Raw genomic sequence first — 13,134 nt, 5'->3', positions numbered from 1 at the left:
CCAAACATTTTCACTTGAAACCAAAGGTAAACACCTAAGGAACTGTGTACCTGAACCAAAACTGCAAAGTAGTGAAAACTGATGACAACACCACATCCACAGAGAAACCCAGACAGCATGGGAACTTAAGCCATTCAAAAAACAGCTATACATCATAGCCACGTACTAAATACACACCCAGGAAAAAAGAGAGACATGCCACACAGATCAGGATGGGACACTATCCTGAAAAGTAAGGATTCCAGAAATGATTTAGAACTGCTGTTGGACAAGCAAGATGAAAACCATTTTATAGTCCAGTGCAAGGAAACAAATAGCTAATGAAAGCCTTTCATAAATACTGATGGCGTAGTAACTGTAGGGAGGCAAGACTCCCTCTGCAGACAGCAGAGCTGAAACAATGCACATAGTATCTACAGTGCTAAAGGAATTCTCAGAAGCTGGAGAAGTTAAAAAAAGAGTTGTTGAAATTATTTAAGACCTGAAGAAAATGTTATCACAGAGAAATTCAAGGCACTCCACCTCTTTAGCATTTGATTAGTCAAGTTACTGATATATATACATTTCTTGATGGGGAGAACACATCAGGCACAAAAAGACTCTATAATCTAGACAAAAGATATAAAAGGAAACAATGATCAGACTCCCAGAATGGACAAATGTAGTTAAAATCTAGTCACAGAAATGTCAACAGTGCAGGTGGTTAATCATGAGAACAACATATCTGGCAAATGATGGATTCTCCACCTTTAGATTCCATTTGACAAGAAGTGGAATAGATGCTTCTTATAAACAAAAATAGTGATACTGATGAGTTAACACTAGGTGATACAAACTGTACATAGTATTAAAAAGCAGCATACTGGAGGTCCACTCCTTTAGGAATAGGAACCTCCTCTGACAGTACACAGATAATATAGTGCAGGCATTGCTCTATTTAAGACACAGTAATGGCTACGCCAGTTGTAAGACAAGAATAATGTTAATAGTTAATAATTAATATTCCTCAAGTTCATTTTTAAATGACAAAGACAAGAATACAATGCATGCATTTGAACTGTAACCTTGTAAAGACATTATTCAAGTACTTGATATTTATTCCTATGTTCTACTTCATACACTGTGTGCTAAGGCGCTACCTAGATTACAAAACTAATAGAAAAGACACATGCAGAGCATGCCTGAGCTTGTATTCAGAGTCAAAACTGAACACAAGCTGAACCAGCCTGAGCCATGGTCCATTTCCCTCTTCACCTATCATCCACACCACTCCAATGCTGAGCCTGTTGCATTTCTCACTGCTCATTTACATTTTTGCATTGTATCTCCTCTCTTTCCTGAAAAGTGGAACTTCCCCAGCAACTGGCCTGTGGAGCACCGTGAACCACTCACTTTTCTCACTTACAGAGGAATGAGACAGAGAGGCAACAGGAACTAGAAACTAGAGGATTATTGCAAGCTAACATCTTGAGTCTGAGGACTGCATCACGTAGTTGTGCTTGCAAGACTACTAGAAATGGCAGCCTAATGGAGTACCAGTAGAAACAGTTTGATATTTGGAAGACTGGCAGTGCTTCCAGGATTGATTTGGACTGCTGCTGAAGTGTCCTATGTGCTTTATAAGTCTTCAGAAATATTTTAAGACACTCTAATTCTCAGAGTACTCACTGCTGAAGAGCTACCTCACAGATTTTGGATGGGAATGGTGTGCCCATCTCTAGATAGTTAACAGAAGGAATATATTCAGTTCAAGATAATCAGTAGTGTGGGAAAGAAGAAGGGAAGTTATCTCCTCACCTGAAATTTTTATTTGAGCTACTTCTCCATCTCCTCCTTCGCTGTGTGCACGGACCTCCACAACATACTCGCCATCACTGGGGACTGGGACCTCTATTGTGTGCTTTCCAGTCGAAAACAACTTGCCTTCATGTTGCCCATCTGGTCTATAAAGTACCTGGGAAAGTCATAGTAAGTATAGTTATTGAAATGTTGTATTTCTATGAAAACACATTTACCTATGTACAATGTGTCAGTGAAAAAGAATTAAGTTTTTACTGATATACATATATCAAAACAGCAGCTGGTGCTACTTTTTCCATTTTTACATCAGATGAATCTGGACAGGATGCTTCCTCCTTATTTTCTCTCTTGTAAAATTATGGTACCTTTGGAAAAATAATTTCAGCCCTTGCATTTGAAATAAGTAAATGATGGAGGATAATAATGCAGGGTGGCAGAGAGGATCAAATGAAAATCTGAGAACTCAGCTGGGTTTTATGACATAAAATTTGTTAGCATTTTCATAAGTGAAACAAACACTAATTATATTATTAACTCTCAACTAATGCAAATGTGATGGTATATATCTTGTGAGACTCACAGAAATTAACCTCACTCCTTCTGAAATAATCTCTGTGAAACATTGTCAGGAATTCTCAGGAAGCAGTTCAACTCAAGCAAAATTTGTATGTGTAGCTCACGATACTAATTTTCTCACCACCAGGCAGGCAGTGGTTAAATGGGAATTATTTTTTGGAGCTTTCTGTATGCCCTGTAGTTAGTATATACATCTGCTCTAGTTATACAGTAATTGTACCTAATGAGGTTAAATGTCCCTTCCCTCCCTCTACCTTTTCAAACTTTAAAGAAATCTTGTTCCAGGAACTGTAGCTCCCATGGAGATGGGCAAGGAAAGCTGGAACAATGCATATTGGTATAAGGAAAAACTACTCAAGAGTTTGGGTTTTTTAGTGCTATTTTTAGCAGGTTGCTGCAGTCAACTGATTTAAATTGTCCCACCCAAATGAATTCCAGTGCCCCAATGCTTTCTCACTGTATTGACTGAGCCCACTGGCTTTGCCATAAGCCTACTGAACATCGGTGATCTTTGGCATGTAACTATGTTTAAGTCAGATTAGGTACAAGCGTTCAATACTGTACTATAAAATGCTCCTCATGCAGCATACACAAAGATAAAAAATGTTTTCAGAGATCATACTTTGTATCCTTCAACTGCAGACTCATTTGACATTGCCTTCACGTGATCCCAGGTGATGATGTACCTTGAACCAGATCTTACAGAACTGATAATTCTTGGACGCTGGCTTGGAGCTGAAAAGCAACATAAATGCTGCACATAAATGAGATTTCATAAACATTCACTGACATCTCTATAAAGCCATGCAAAAATTCCCAAAGGGAAATTATGCTGATGTGATATGATTAAGGGAATGAACTGGAGTGAACTGTTACAGCTCCAGCCAGGCGATTTTGGAAGGCTTGTGCAGTGGCTGCCTTGTGGGTTTGCCTCTCTGTCTTGCCAGAATGGAAGTGGCCAGCATTACCCTTCACAATGCTGTTGACCATTTGTGTTTGTTGGCATGAAACCATGTTCAGAACCTCCCAAAATGTGGCTTATGTCATATATATTCATTGAGATTAAACATTTAACTAACCATTCAGAGGCATTTCTACAGTATTTACTGCAGTAGAAATTGCAGTACCCCACAGCAGAAACCATTAATTATATTTCAGACAATAAGCTTATAAAATGGTCTTATTCAATGCAAATGAACCCTGCAGGTGCAAGTTGCACAACAGATTATTTAGTGACAGAAATCCTCACATTAGTTGTATGTATTTTTAGCCCATATAATTGTGTTTTAAATACACAAGATGTATTTCTTAACTGAACATTGCTCACCATATGTTAGTGCTAGGTATCATCATTAAGTCAGGAGCTATATTCAGAAAGCTATTATGACATGTAAATTCAAGGGTGCCATTCAGATCATCCACTTTTCAAGGCTGCCTGATTCTGGCTCCCTCTACTGTTAATGAAAATGGCAATTGGTCACATTTTAATTGTAAGAATACAAAGCTTCTCATTGCTGATTAAACATAAAGACAGTGCACAGCTGTCTAAGTAATAGCTGGTCTGAATTGTTCATCATTTGGAACACCATGTCCAGCTTGGGGGGCCTCCAGTAGAAAGACAGACATTGGTAATCTGGAATGAGTGCAACAGAGAGCCATCAACCCAGTGGGGAACTGGCTCACTTGCCCTGTGAAGGGACAGTGAGACAGATGGGCTTGCTCATCCTGGAGAAGAGACTACTTTGAAAAGGTTCTAATAGCCCTGTCTGTTCTTATAGGGATGTTATTGAGAAGAAGGATCCAGGCTCTTCAAAGTGGCATGGAAGGAGGATGAGTGAAAAATGGCACAAATTTGATTAAAAGAGTCTCAGAAAAAGGCAGTGGAAGAGGTTCCTCAGTGAGGCTGTGCAGTGTTTATCCCTGTAGGTTTTTGAGATCCAGCTAGATAAAGCCCTGAACAACCTGATCCAAGATTGTAGCTCACCCTCCTGTGAGTCTACAATCAGTTTCTTCACTGCCTTTTGGATGCTCTCCACATTGTGCATGGCAACAAAAGAGAGGAAGGAGAACCTTAGTAGAAATTTTCAGACAAAGTACCAATCCCACATCAAGGGAGTACACTGGGTCTATGGATGAGAAGCCACACTTGAAAAAAAGAAGGAGATGATGCAACCTGCAATAAGGAAGTACATGACATTGTACTTGAGCCCATGCTCCATTTACTTACGTGCTTTCCTGGTAATAATATCGATGGTTCTACTGGGAGGCCCATAGCCTGCACTATTGAAGGCAGAAACATCTACATGGTAGCGAGTGTTGGGCTTCAGATTTTCCACTTTGGTTGAATATTCTTGATTGCTCACTTGTACTCGCTGTGCAGCTGCCTCTTTATCATGAGCAGCCCAGTAACGAATCTGTAAGCAAGGAAATGGGAGGATTAAATTTAACACATTTAGCCACAAAGAAAGCTCATAAAAAACTTATACATGTTGGGTATTTTTCTACCACACACTCTGGGTAATAAATGAACTAAAGCACAGAATTCCTTCTACAGGTGGTGATTTTAACCCAGTTGCACACAAAGAAATGAAAACAAATTCATGTTTTATTATGAAACCTTTTCTCACAAAGACAGTCTGTAAGGGGCAGTCAAGGTGACACTGGGGACAAAAGAGGGTGGCTTCCAGGCCAGGGCACTGCCCATAGTGTTACCACATTTTAACTGAGAGGTGGTAACTGCTGCACAGCAAACAGCCTGTAGGACAATTAAGCTGGTAAGGTGTCTGGAGAATAAATCTTATGAGGAGCAGCTGAAGGAGCTGGGGTTGTTTAATCTGAAGGAAAGGACGCTGAGGGGAGACCTTATCACTCTCTACAACTGCTTGAGAGGAGTATCAGTTGTGGCACCTACCTCTACACTACCTGAAAGGACATTGTAGAGAGGTGTCTGTTGGTCTCTTCTCAAAAGTCACAACTGACAGAAGAGGAAGAAATGGCCCCAAGTGAAGCCAGGGAGGCTTAGGTTAAAAATTAGGAAAACCTATATCAAAAAACTTAGCAAAGACTGGAATAGGATCAAGGATATGATGTAGTAGCAGCCCTGGTAGTTAGACATTGGTTAAACTTGATGAACTTAGAGGTCTTTTCCAACCATGGTGATTGTCTTTCTCCCCCAGCCCCAAATAAACTGTTCCATTCTACTTTAATTCAATATGCACTTTAAAAAGACTAATTCCTATGGAGGGATGGTGTTCTGTAGGATCTGTCACACAGAGAGAGTTCTGTTTTGCACAGCCTTGTGAGATGCAAATGAGAATGAAGACACTGTCAGTCTCTGGGTTTTGTCTGGTTTATAACCATTTGCATAAAATTAAACTACTGCAGTAACCTGAAAAAAGAGAAAAGCCATGCTCATTACATTTTGGTTTTGAGTGTTTTTACTCTCAGAGTTTCTGCTCAGCTTCTGCCTGTCCTCCTAGTGATTTTTGGGTATGCTACATCTTATAAAATTGTTTAGGAAGAGGTTTATCTTGTTGGCAAATTCAGGCTCAAGGAAAAATCTTGCTTTGTAAGTGTTGTCTGGTGACACCAGGTATCCTGTTAATCTACCTTTAAATAGAAACCACTTTAATCTTCTGTTCAGAGATGTTAGTTTTCCTTGGAAACTTCATTTAAGGAATAGGTCAGAGGAGCAGATGGTTTGTTGAGGTGTTAATACTACAGTTCTTCTCTTTACAAATTATAGGTATAACCCTGTACTTTGGCAAGGCTTTATTTTCCCTTGTTCAGGTGTAAATGAAAATGTTTAATAAAAATACTTCTTTTACCTCAGAGCACATACTGTGGCCGAATAATAGGTGAACCAGGGGCCTCATCTTCACCTGCTTCAAATATCTTTGGACTTGATAGCAGCCAGTATCACTATATAGAAGTTACTCTCATCTAAAACTAAAGTCTCTTGCCAAGATTTGCTGCCTCAAGTCTTGCCCACCACTATTAGTGGACTTGTACTTCCACTATTACAAATGTCAATATTTTAATAGCTTTTGTCACTCTCTCCTTGTGCAGAGAGAATCACACTGTATCTGCAGGCCAATCAGGCTCAGATGTTTAAATATGGCATGCATACTTGCCTTTCGGCAGGCACAAACAGATAGTTTTTAGTTATATATCTCCTGCACTGTTTTGGGAGTTTAATCCCTGATCATACTAAACATCAGTTTAATACACATCAGTGATTTAGGCACTCACATTCAGGAAATTCCCACATCTCAAGGTCATTATTTTACTGAGTTAACAGCCTTTGCCACAAAACAACTGAGGAATGAGCACCAAATTGATCCTTTCAGCTGAAGATTGACTATGATCTTCAAGTCAGAGTTTTAAAAATAAGATTGTAATAAACAAACTCTTGTAGATAAATTGCTGCTGTTGAATGCAACCAGCTGTGTACCATGAGCTGGTAATTCTAAGTGGCTGACTCAAGTGTGAGAGTGTACATCAGGAGCCTGAGGTCATCATATCTATCTCTGTCCCTAAGTTCAAACAAGTTTCTAGATTGCAGCAAAGGGGAGTCTGTGAAATTCTACATGGCCAGAAGTTTATTAGCTATGACAGGACCAATGGTAGCTTTACTGTTGATATTAACTGGCTATCAAAGACTAATTAATTCATTCTATTATGTTAATTAAGTACCTGCATTAAGGCCTGCATCAGGAACTGTGTGGCCAGCAGGAGCAGGGAGGTCATTCTGCCCCTGTACACTGCACTGATTAGGCCACACCTTGAGTACTATGTCTAGTTCTGGACCCCTCAGTTTAGGAAGGATGTTGACTTGTTGGAGCGTGTCCAGAAAAGGGCAACAAGGTTGGTGAGGGGCTTGGAGCACAAGCCCTATGAGGAGAGATTGAGGGAGCTGGGGTTGCTTAGTCTGGAGAGGAGGAGACTCAGGGGTGACCTTATTGCTCTCTACAACTACCTTAAGGGGGGTTGTAGTGAGGCAGAGGTTGGTCTCTTCTCCCAGGCAACCAGTACCAGAACAAGAGGACACAGTCTCAGGCTGCGTCAGGGGAGGTTTAGGCTGGAGGTTAGGAGGAAGTTTTATACAGAGAGAGTGATTGCCCACTGGAATGGGCTGCCTGAGGAGGTGGTGGGGTCGCCGTCGCTGGGGGTGTTCAGGGCAAGGCTTGACAGGATGCTTGGTTGTATGGTTTAGTTGATTGGGTAGTGTTGGATGATAGGTTGGACACGATGATCTCGAAGGTCTCTTCCAACCTGGTCTATTCTATTCTATTCTATTCTATTCTATTCTATTCTATTCTATTCTATTCTATTCTATTCTACCTATTTTACCTAGAGATGGCAAACACACTTTATGCAAAGCTTTTGTTAATAATGGAGCATATGCTGGAAGATTTTTAACACCTCAGACTTGCAAAACTTTCCACATTGCTATTGTTCATTTGCACTACAGTGATGCTAAGGGTGTTAACATAACAAGTAATACACAACATAAAAAAACCCCAAGTGAGAACAATGAGTGCAAATGTAAATTACTTCCCTGAGAGTATATTGCATTTCAAGAAGTAGTAATATAATTTAAAAATTAAATTAGAATCCTAAATATTATTGTTCTTGGCTGCACTGTTGTGGACTAACTAATCCTATAGTGTGTGAGCTGTGTCACACACACAGAATGTTTGTCTTCACCTCTTCATTTAATATACAATCCTACCTATGTATTTGGATCACTGCAACTACTCTTGGAAAAAAAGAAAAACTGAAGTAAGATGACCATCCTGAGAGCTAAAAAAGTACTGATTTCTTTATTGCTAATGAAATATTTCTATTTCTATATCTAAATTAATTAAATAATGTTTAAAGTTTCTGAAATAACTTGGAAATTTCTTTCACCCTCTTGCCTTATGACTTCAAGAAGTCATATTTCCCTTGTTTGCTCAGTAACCCCTCTGTTTTTCTTAAAGACCTGGTGCCCTGTACTTACCTTGCTAGGGTAACTCACAGGTCATGAAACCCCAGAGTACACAGAAGGGTGTTTCAGCCTCAGCTCTAGAGTTTGTTGTAGGAGATAAGCCAACTGTGGGAAGGAATGCCTTAGCCATCATGAATTAGTGCAGCCTTCTGTGTCCAGTTCTGGGCCCCTCAGTTTAAGAAGGACATCGAGACACTTGAACGTGTCCAGAGAAGGGCAACAAGGCTGGGGAGAGGCCTTGAGCACAAGCCCTATGAGGAGAGGCTGAGGGAGCTGGGATTGTTTAGCCTGGAGAAGAGAAGGAGCAGCGGTGACCTCATTGCCCTCTACAACTACCTGGTTGTAGACAGGAAGGGGTTGGTCTCTTCTCCCAGGCAACCAGCACCAGAACAAGGGGACAGAGTCTCAAGCTGTGCCAGGGGAGGTTTAGACTCGAGGTGAGGAAAAAGTTCTTCACTGAGCGAGTCATTCGTCATTGGAATGGGCTGCCCAGGGAGGTAGTGGAGTCGCCGTCCCTGGAGGTGTTCAAGAGGAGATTGGACGTGGCACTTGGTGCCATGGTGTAGTTGTGAGGTCTGTTGGGACAGGTTGGACTTGATGATCCTTGGGGTCTCTTCCAACCTTGGTTATACTGTGATACTGTGAAACTAGGGAAAACATGCTCTCTTTCATGGTCCTCTCCTCTATGCAAATTTTACTACATTTACATACATCCCAAGCTGTTGTAAGAGTCATCAAACAACAGCTCTCATATGGATGAAAACTTTACAAAGAAGAATCATAAGAGATACTTTACCCGTATTAAGAAAGAATGCTAATAGCGTATTTCAGTAAAAAAGTGACAAAGGTGGTGACAAATTTGTTTAACAGAATAAACCTTCATCTATTGCATAGAAGCAGCAGGAAATATGGACAGTGTCTTTGGTAGTGCATGCACTGAGGAGCTGTGGCTTTCAGCTTGCCATTGTAAGAACTCATAAATCTTAAATTCTCTATATGGATGGAGATAGTTTTCATACTCTATCTCTTCTTTAAGTGTGAGCTGAGGATACTCCTCTGTAATGGCAAAACGTGTCAGCTCACACTCATCATTATGAGGGCAGCCATTCTGACAGTATGCATTAGTGTCAAGAAAATCTGACTCCTCCTGGTGTGAAAAGCATTGTGTCACAGGTGAAATACCTTCAGATACTTTGCCCAGGGTACTCCCACCTCTTCAATCCCAGCACGTAAAAGGTTGATTATGTGATTTTCAGATACTACTAAAGACCAAAATGAAGCTGAGAAGGTGTTTTGGTGAATGAGGGATTATGCCAACCTGTATTAGAGCTGAGCAGTAATTGAAAAACAAATACTGGATTATTTCTTGATGCCAATAGAGACAGAGCCTTCCAGACGTATTAATTGGAATTTATAATGTAGTTTGAGTGCTCCTTTCCCCAGAACTTGTATTGCAGCTACCTGCAGCCTTGCTCTTCTGGAAGAGCCCTCTCTGTTTCTGCCCTGTCCTGTGGCTCCTCCAGGACTAAAGGGAGATCTGATCTTCAGAAGCACAAGACTTCATTTTGTTCTTGATGTGGAAGCATAATCTTGCCCTTTCCTCCTTTTCTTCTTTACTAGAAATGAGGCTGGTGATTGCTCTACAGAAAAACATCTCAGCATTAACACCTTACTGTGCTCCATGGGGCAGTAACTTGTGCCTGTCAGTCTATTTCATTGTGTAGAGAGATGGGAACTGTTCTCCATAGTCCTGACAACTAGGAGATTTCTTTATAAAGATTAAGAAAAATAAAATAAGAAATTCATATTCTAATGCCACTTCTTGCACTGCATATTCAGGACACCCCACTTATCCTTACCATTCCAGCTTTCCTACCTCATTCCCTGTTAATCCCATGCTCCCTCAGCACTCTTTGTGGCTGCTCTCTCTACATCCCCTGGCGTGTCTGTTTTGATTATTCAGGGAGTGCAGACTTCCTGCCTGGTTTCTGTGCAGACTGTCCAGCTTGGGAGTACAAGACTGCTACATGGCTGGCTGAATCTCACACACCTGGCCATTCCACCCAGCTCTCAGTTATGACGATGAATTTGTCCATCCTATTCTGCTGAATTTGTTGTTTTTATGAGACACTATGCTAGTTCCTATTGAGATCTTTGGTATTGTTACAGTATCCCCAAAGCATTACATAAATCTCATGGAGACAGGAAATACAGAAACAAGTACTACTAATTGGAAGAACATCGATTCATTGATCTCGGTTATAAAAACCCATTCTGTCAGGTCACTCCACATTTGTATGTGCTCATTTTGGAACGCAGACACTACCAGCAAGCAGCCAACAACTTAAATCAAAATCACTAGCAATCCAAGGCCCAATTCCTTATTTTGGAGTGCAGCCAAAGTAAACTGGATGCACCCAGCAGAGTTCATCAGCATCCACTGTCCACAGATGATGTTACAGCTTCCTGGCAGGAGTACTACCTGGTTATTCCTGGCTGCACCCATCCTGTGGCTGTCATCACCTTTGTACAAAGACAAGAACAATTTGTACTGGTAATACAACTTAGTCTTGGACCAGATGAACATAACTTGAAGCTCTTTTTCATGTGGAGAATAGCAACCACGAGCAAAACATTGATGTCTTGCACAATAGCACTGTCTCTGTTCTGCTGGATTCTGGGCATTCGTCATGTAGCCCAACTTACTGGGGATTTGTGGGTGAATCATATTAATAACTGCTGATAATTTAAATTGGCCACAAGTTAGTTATAGTTTCACATCTGTGTTGACAATAACACCTAAAATTTCATTTCAGTATGTTTTGAGAACGCAGCAATAGGCATTTGATTGTGTAACACAGGTAAGATTCTTTTATGAAACAATGTCTTTTCTCATTTGAATAGTGAGCACAAACATTTGTTAATGTTTTAGCAATGAAGTGCACAGCACCAAAACCAATCTCTCTTAGGATGTGAAATCTGTACAGCAAACAATGGAAGAGCAGTGAACTCTAAAGGGCAGACTGCAAGAACAGGAGTTATTCCTGCATCTAACTGCTGAAATTAAATGAATGAGAAGATGCACAGCGTCACATCTAAACTCACCTGATATCCATCCACAGATTTATCAGAAACATGGTGCCAAGAAACAGACATCTCAGAAGATGACAAAACTTTCACATTCACATCTGTAGGTACTTCAGTTGGAGCTGAAAGATAAAACACACATTAAAGACCCAATCTCATCCCATGACAGTGTCATACTTGCTTACAGGGGCTCTTCTCACTTCAATATTTTGTATTGTTTTCTTGGTATCAGGGAGTCAAGCATGTCAGTCTCTAATCTGGTTTTACTTGAGTAAACTTTAAATTCAGTCACGATCTGTATGGGAAATGACTCTGTAAGAACAAAGAAATTATCCTGTCACTTGGCTCAGACTATGTGTCTTTATGTCCCAACTGGTTCCAGGCTGAAATTTGTGTAAATTAAAACCAGGCTTTGATCAATAGAATGAAGCATCCAGTGATCTTTGCACACGGATTACATACATGTTCATGTGTATGTCATTTAGTCACGATGATACAAGGCTTTTAAGAGACCAGATATTAGATGTAGAGCTGGCCAATGGCAATATACATTTGAAAACAGGTGTGAAATACTCCAATAGCATTACTGGCTATGAACAGCACCCTTCTATGAGGCATAAATCACACAGGTCATTTTATTTGTGTTCTTAGTTCTGGAGAGGAACCAGTGCAGAACACAGACCACTATAATGGGATACACTTGCATTCAGGGCTTAGAATACTAGGTTCTAATTTCATCCTAAGAAGCTGTTCTTTCACTGCTGCTTGCATTTTAAATGAGGCAAGGGATTCAAAAAGCATTAAACTTAGCAATGTCTACAAAAGCTAAGTTTTCCAAGCTAAGAACAGTTCTCTGTCACAAATCTACTGAAGCAAGTTGCAACAGACAGGCATGGCAGCCCAATCTGAGGAAAGCTTTCATATATTTAATCTTCCAAATGGGCATCCAGTCAACTATGCATCAAAACAGCCACTGTTAAGAAAAAAAATCAGTTACATCTCTCGTGAAAAGTATCCTAGGTAACAAAATAATCTTATATGCAAAGTTACCTGTTGTAATTGTCTTTCAGTGACTGGTAATAATGCAAATGTATAATTAAAAAATTATACATTATTGCAAAACTGTTTTCACAATGACAGGAATTTAGATAAGCAAGAGGCCTGTGCACTCATTACTAGCAATCATAACTCAGTTATGGCAATGGCAGGTATGACTAGTATTTGTCAGACACGGGATCTGGCTTAAAACGTGTGGGAACACAGAAATTTCCTAGTCACTAAAGCAACAGAAGTTGTCCATGGTATGCATATATACACCCCTCTGGAACACTGTATGGCCTTATTACTCTAAAATCTCAATACTACCTTTGAGAAGTTGTTGTCTGATAGCAGCAATATCACTTGCTGATTCAGAGGTGCAGAAGTACAGGTGGAATCGATGTGATCATCTAATCTATTCCCAAATCACTGTCAGACTCTTCTCCATTGTATCAATTACAAAACTTGCCAAAATGGTCCATATTGAAAAGTTCCATCTGCTGAGGATTTTGATACAATACTCTGAGCAATATTTCACCTGCTTATGCTTGTTTATGAGCTCCAAATAATTTATATCCTTACTTGGCATTTAAGTTCTATAAATATTTTGTAGTCTCTCCTGAGCCAGAAAGATGACATCA

General features: G+C 40.2%; 1 protein-coding gene across 1 annotated transcript in view; it reads right to left on the bottom strand.

The window, feature by feature from the left end:
* Window positions 1-13,134, bottom strand: part of CNTN1 (contactin 1) — an 88,096-nt gene that overhangs the window by 16,814 nt on the left and 58,148 nt on the right. The window contains exons 18-21 of the mRNA XM_054178136.1: window positions 11,474-11,577; window positions 4,604-4,790; window positions 2,999-3,111; window positions 1,798-1,954 (exon numbers count right to left, since the gene is read on the bottom strand). Of these exons, the coding sequence (XP_054034111.1) occupies window positions 1,798-1,954; window positions 2,999-3,111; window positions 4,604-4,790; window positions 11,474-11,577 (561 nt within the window). The remainder of the gene's footprint in view (window positions 1-1,797; window positions 1,955-2,998; window positions 3,112-4,603; window positions 4,791-11,473; window positions 11,578-13,134) is intronic.

The sequence above is a fragment of the Dryobates pubescens genome, chromosome Z (genome assembly GCF_014839835.1).
Source record: "Dryobates pubescens isolate bDryPub1 chromosome Z, bDryPub1.pri, whole genome shotgun sequence".
Taxonomy (NCBI): domain Eukaryota; kingdom Metazoa; phylum Chordata; class Aves; order Piciformes; family Picidae; genus Dryobates; species Dryobates pubescens.
Note: the sequence above shows the minus strand (reverse complement) of the source record. Positions and strands in the feature narration are given on the sequence as shown.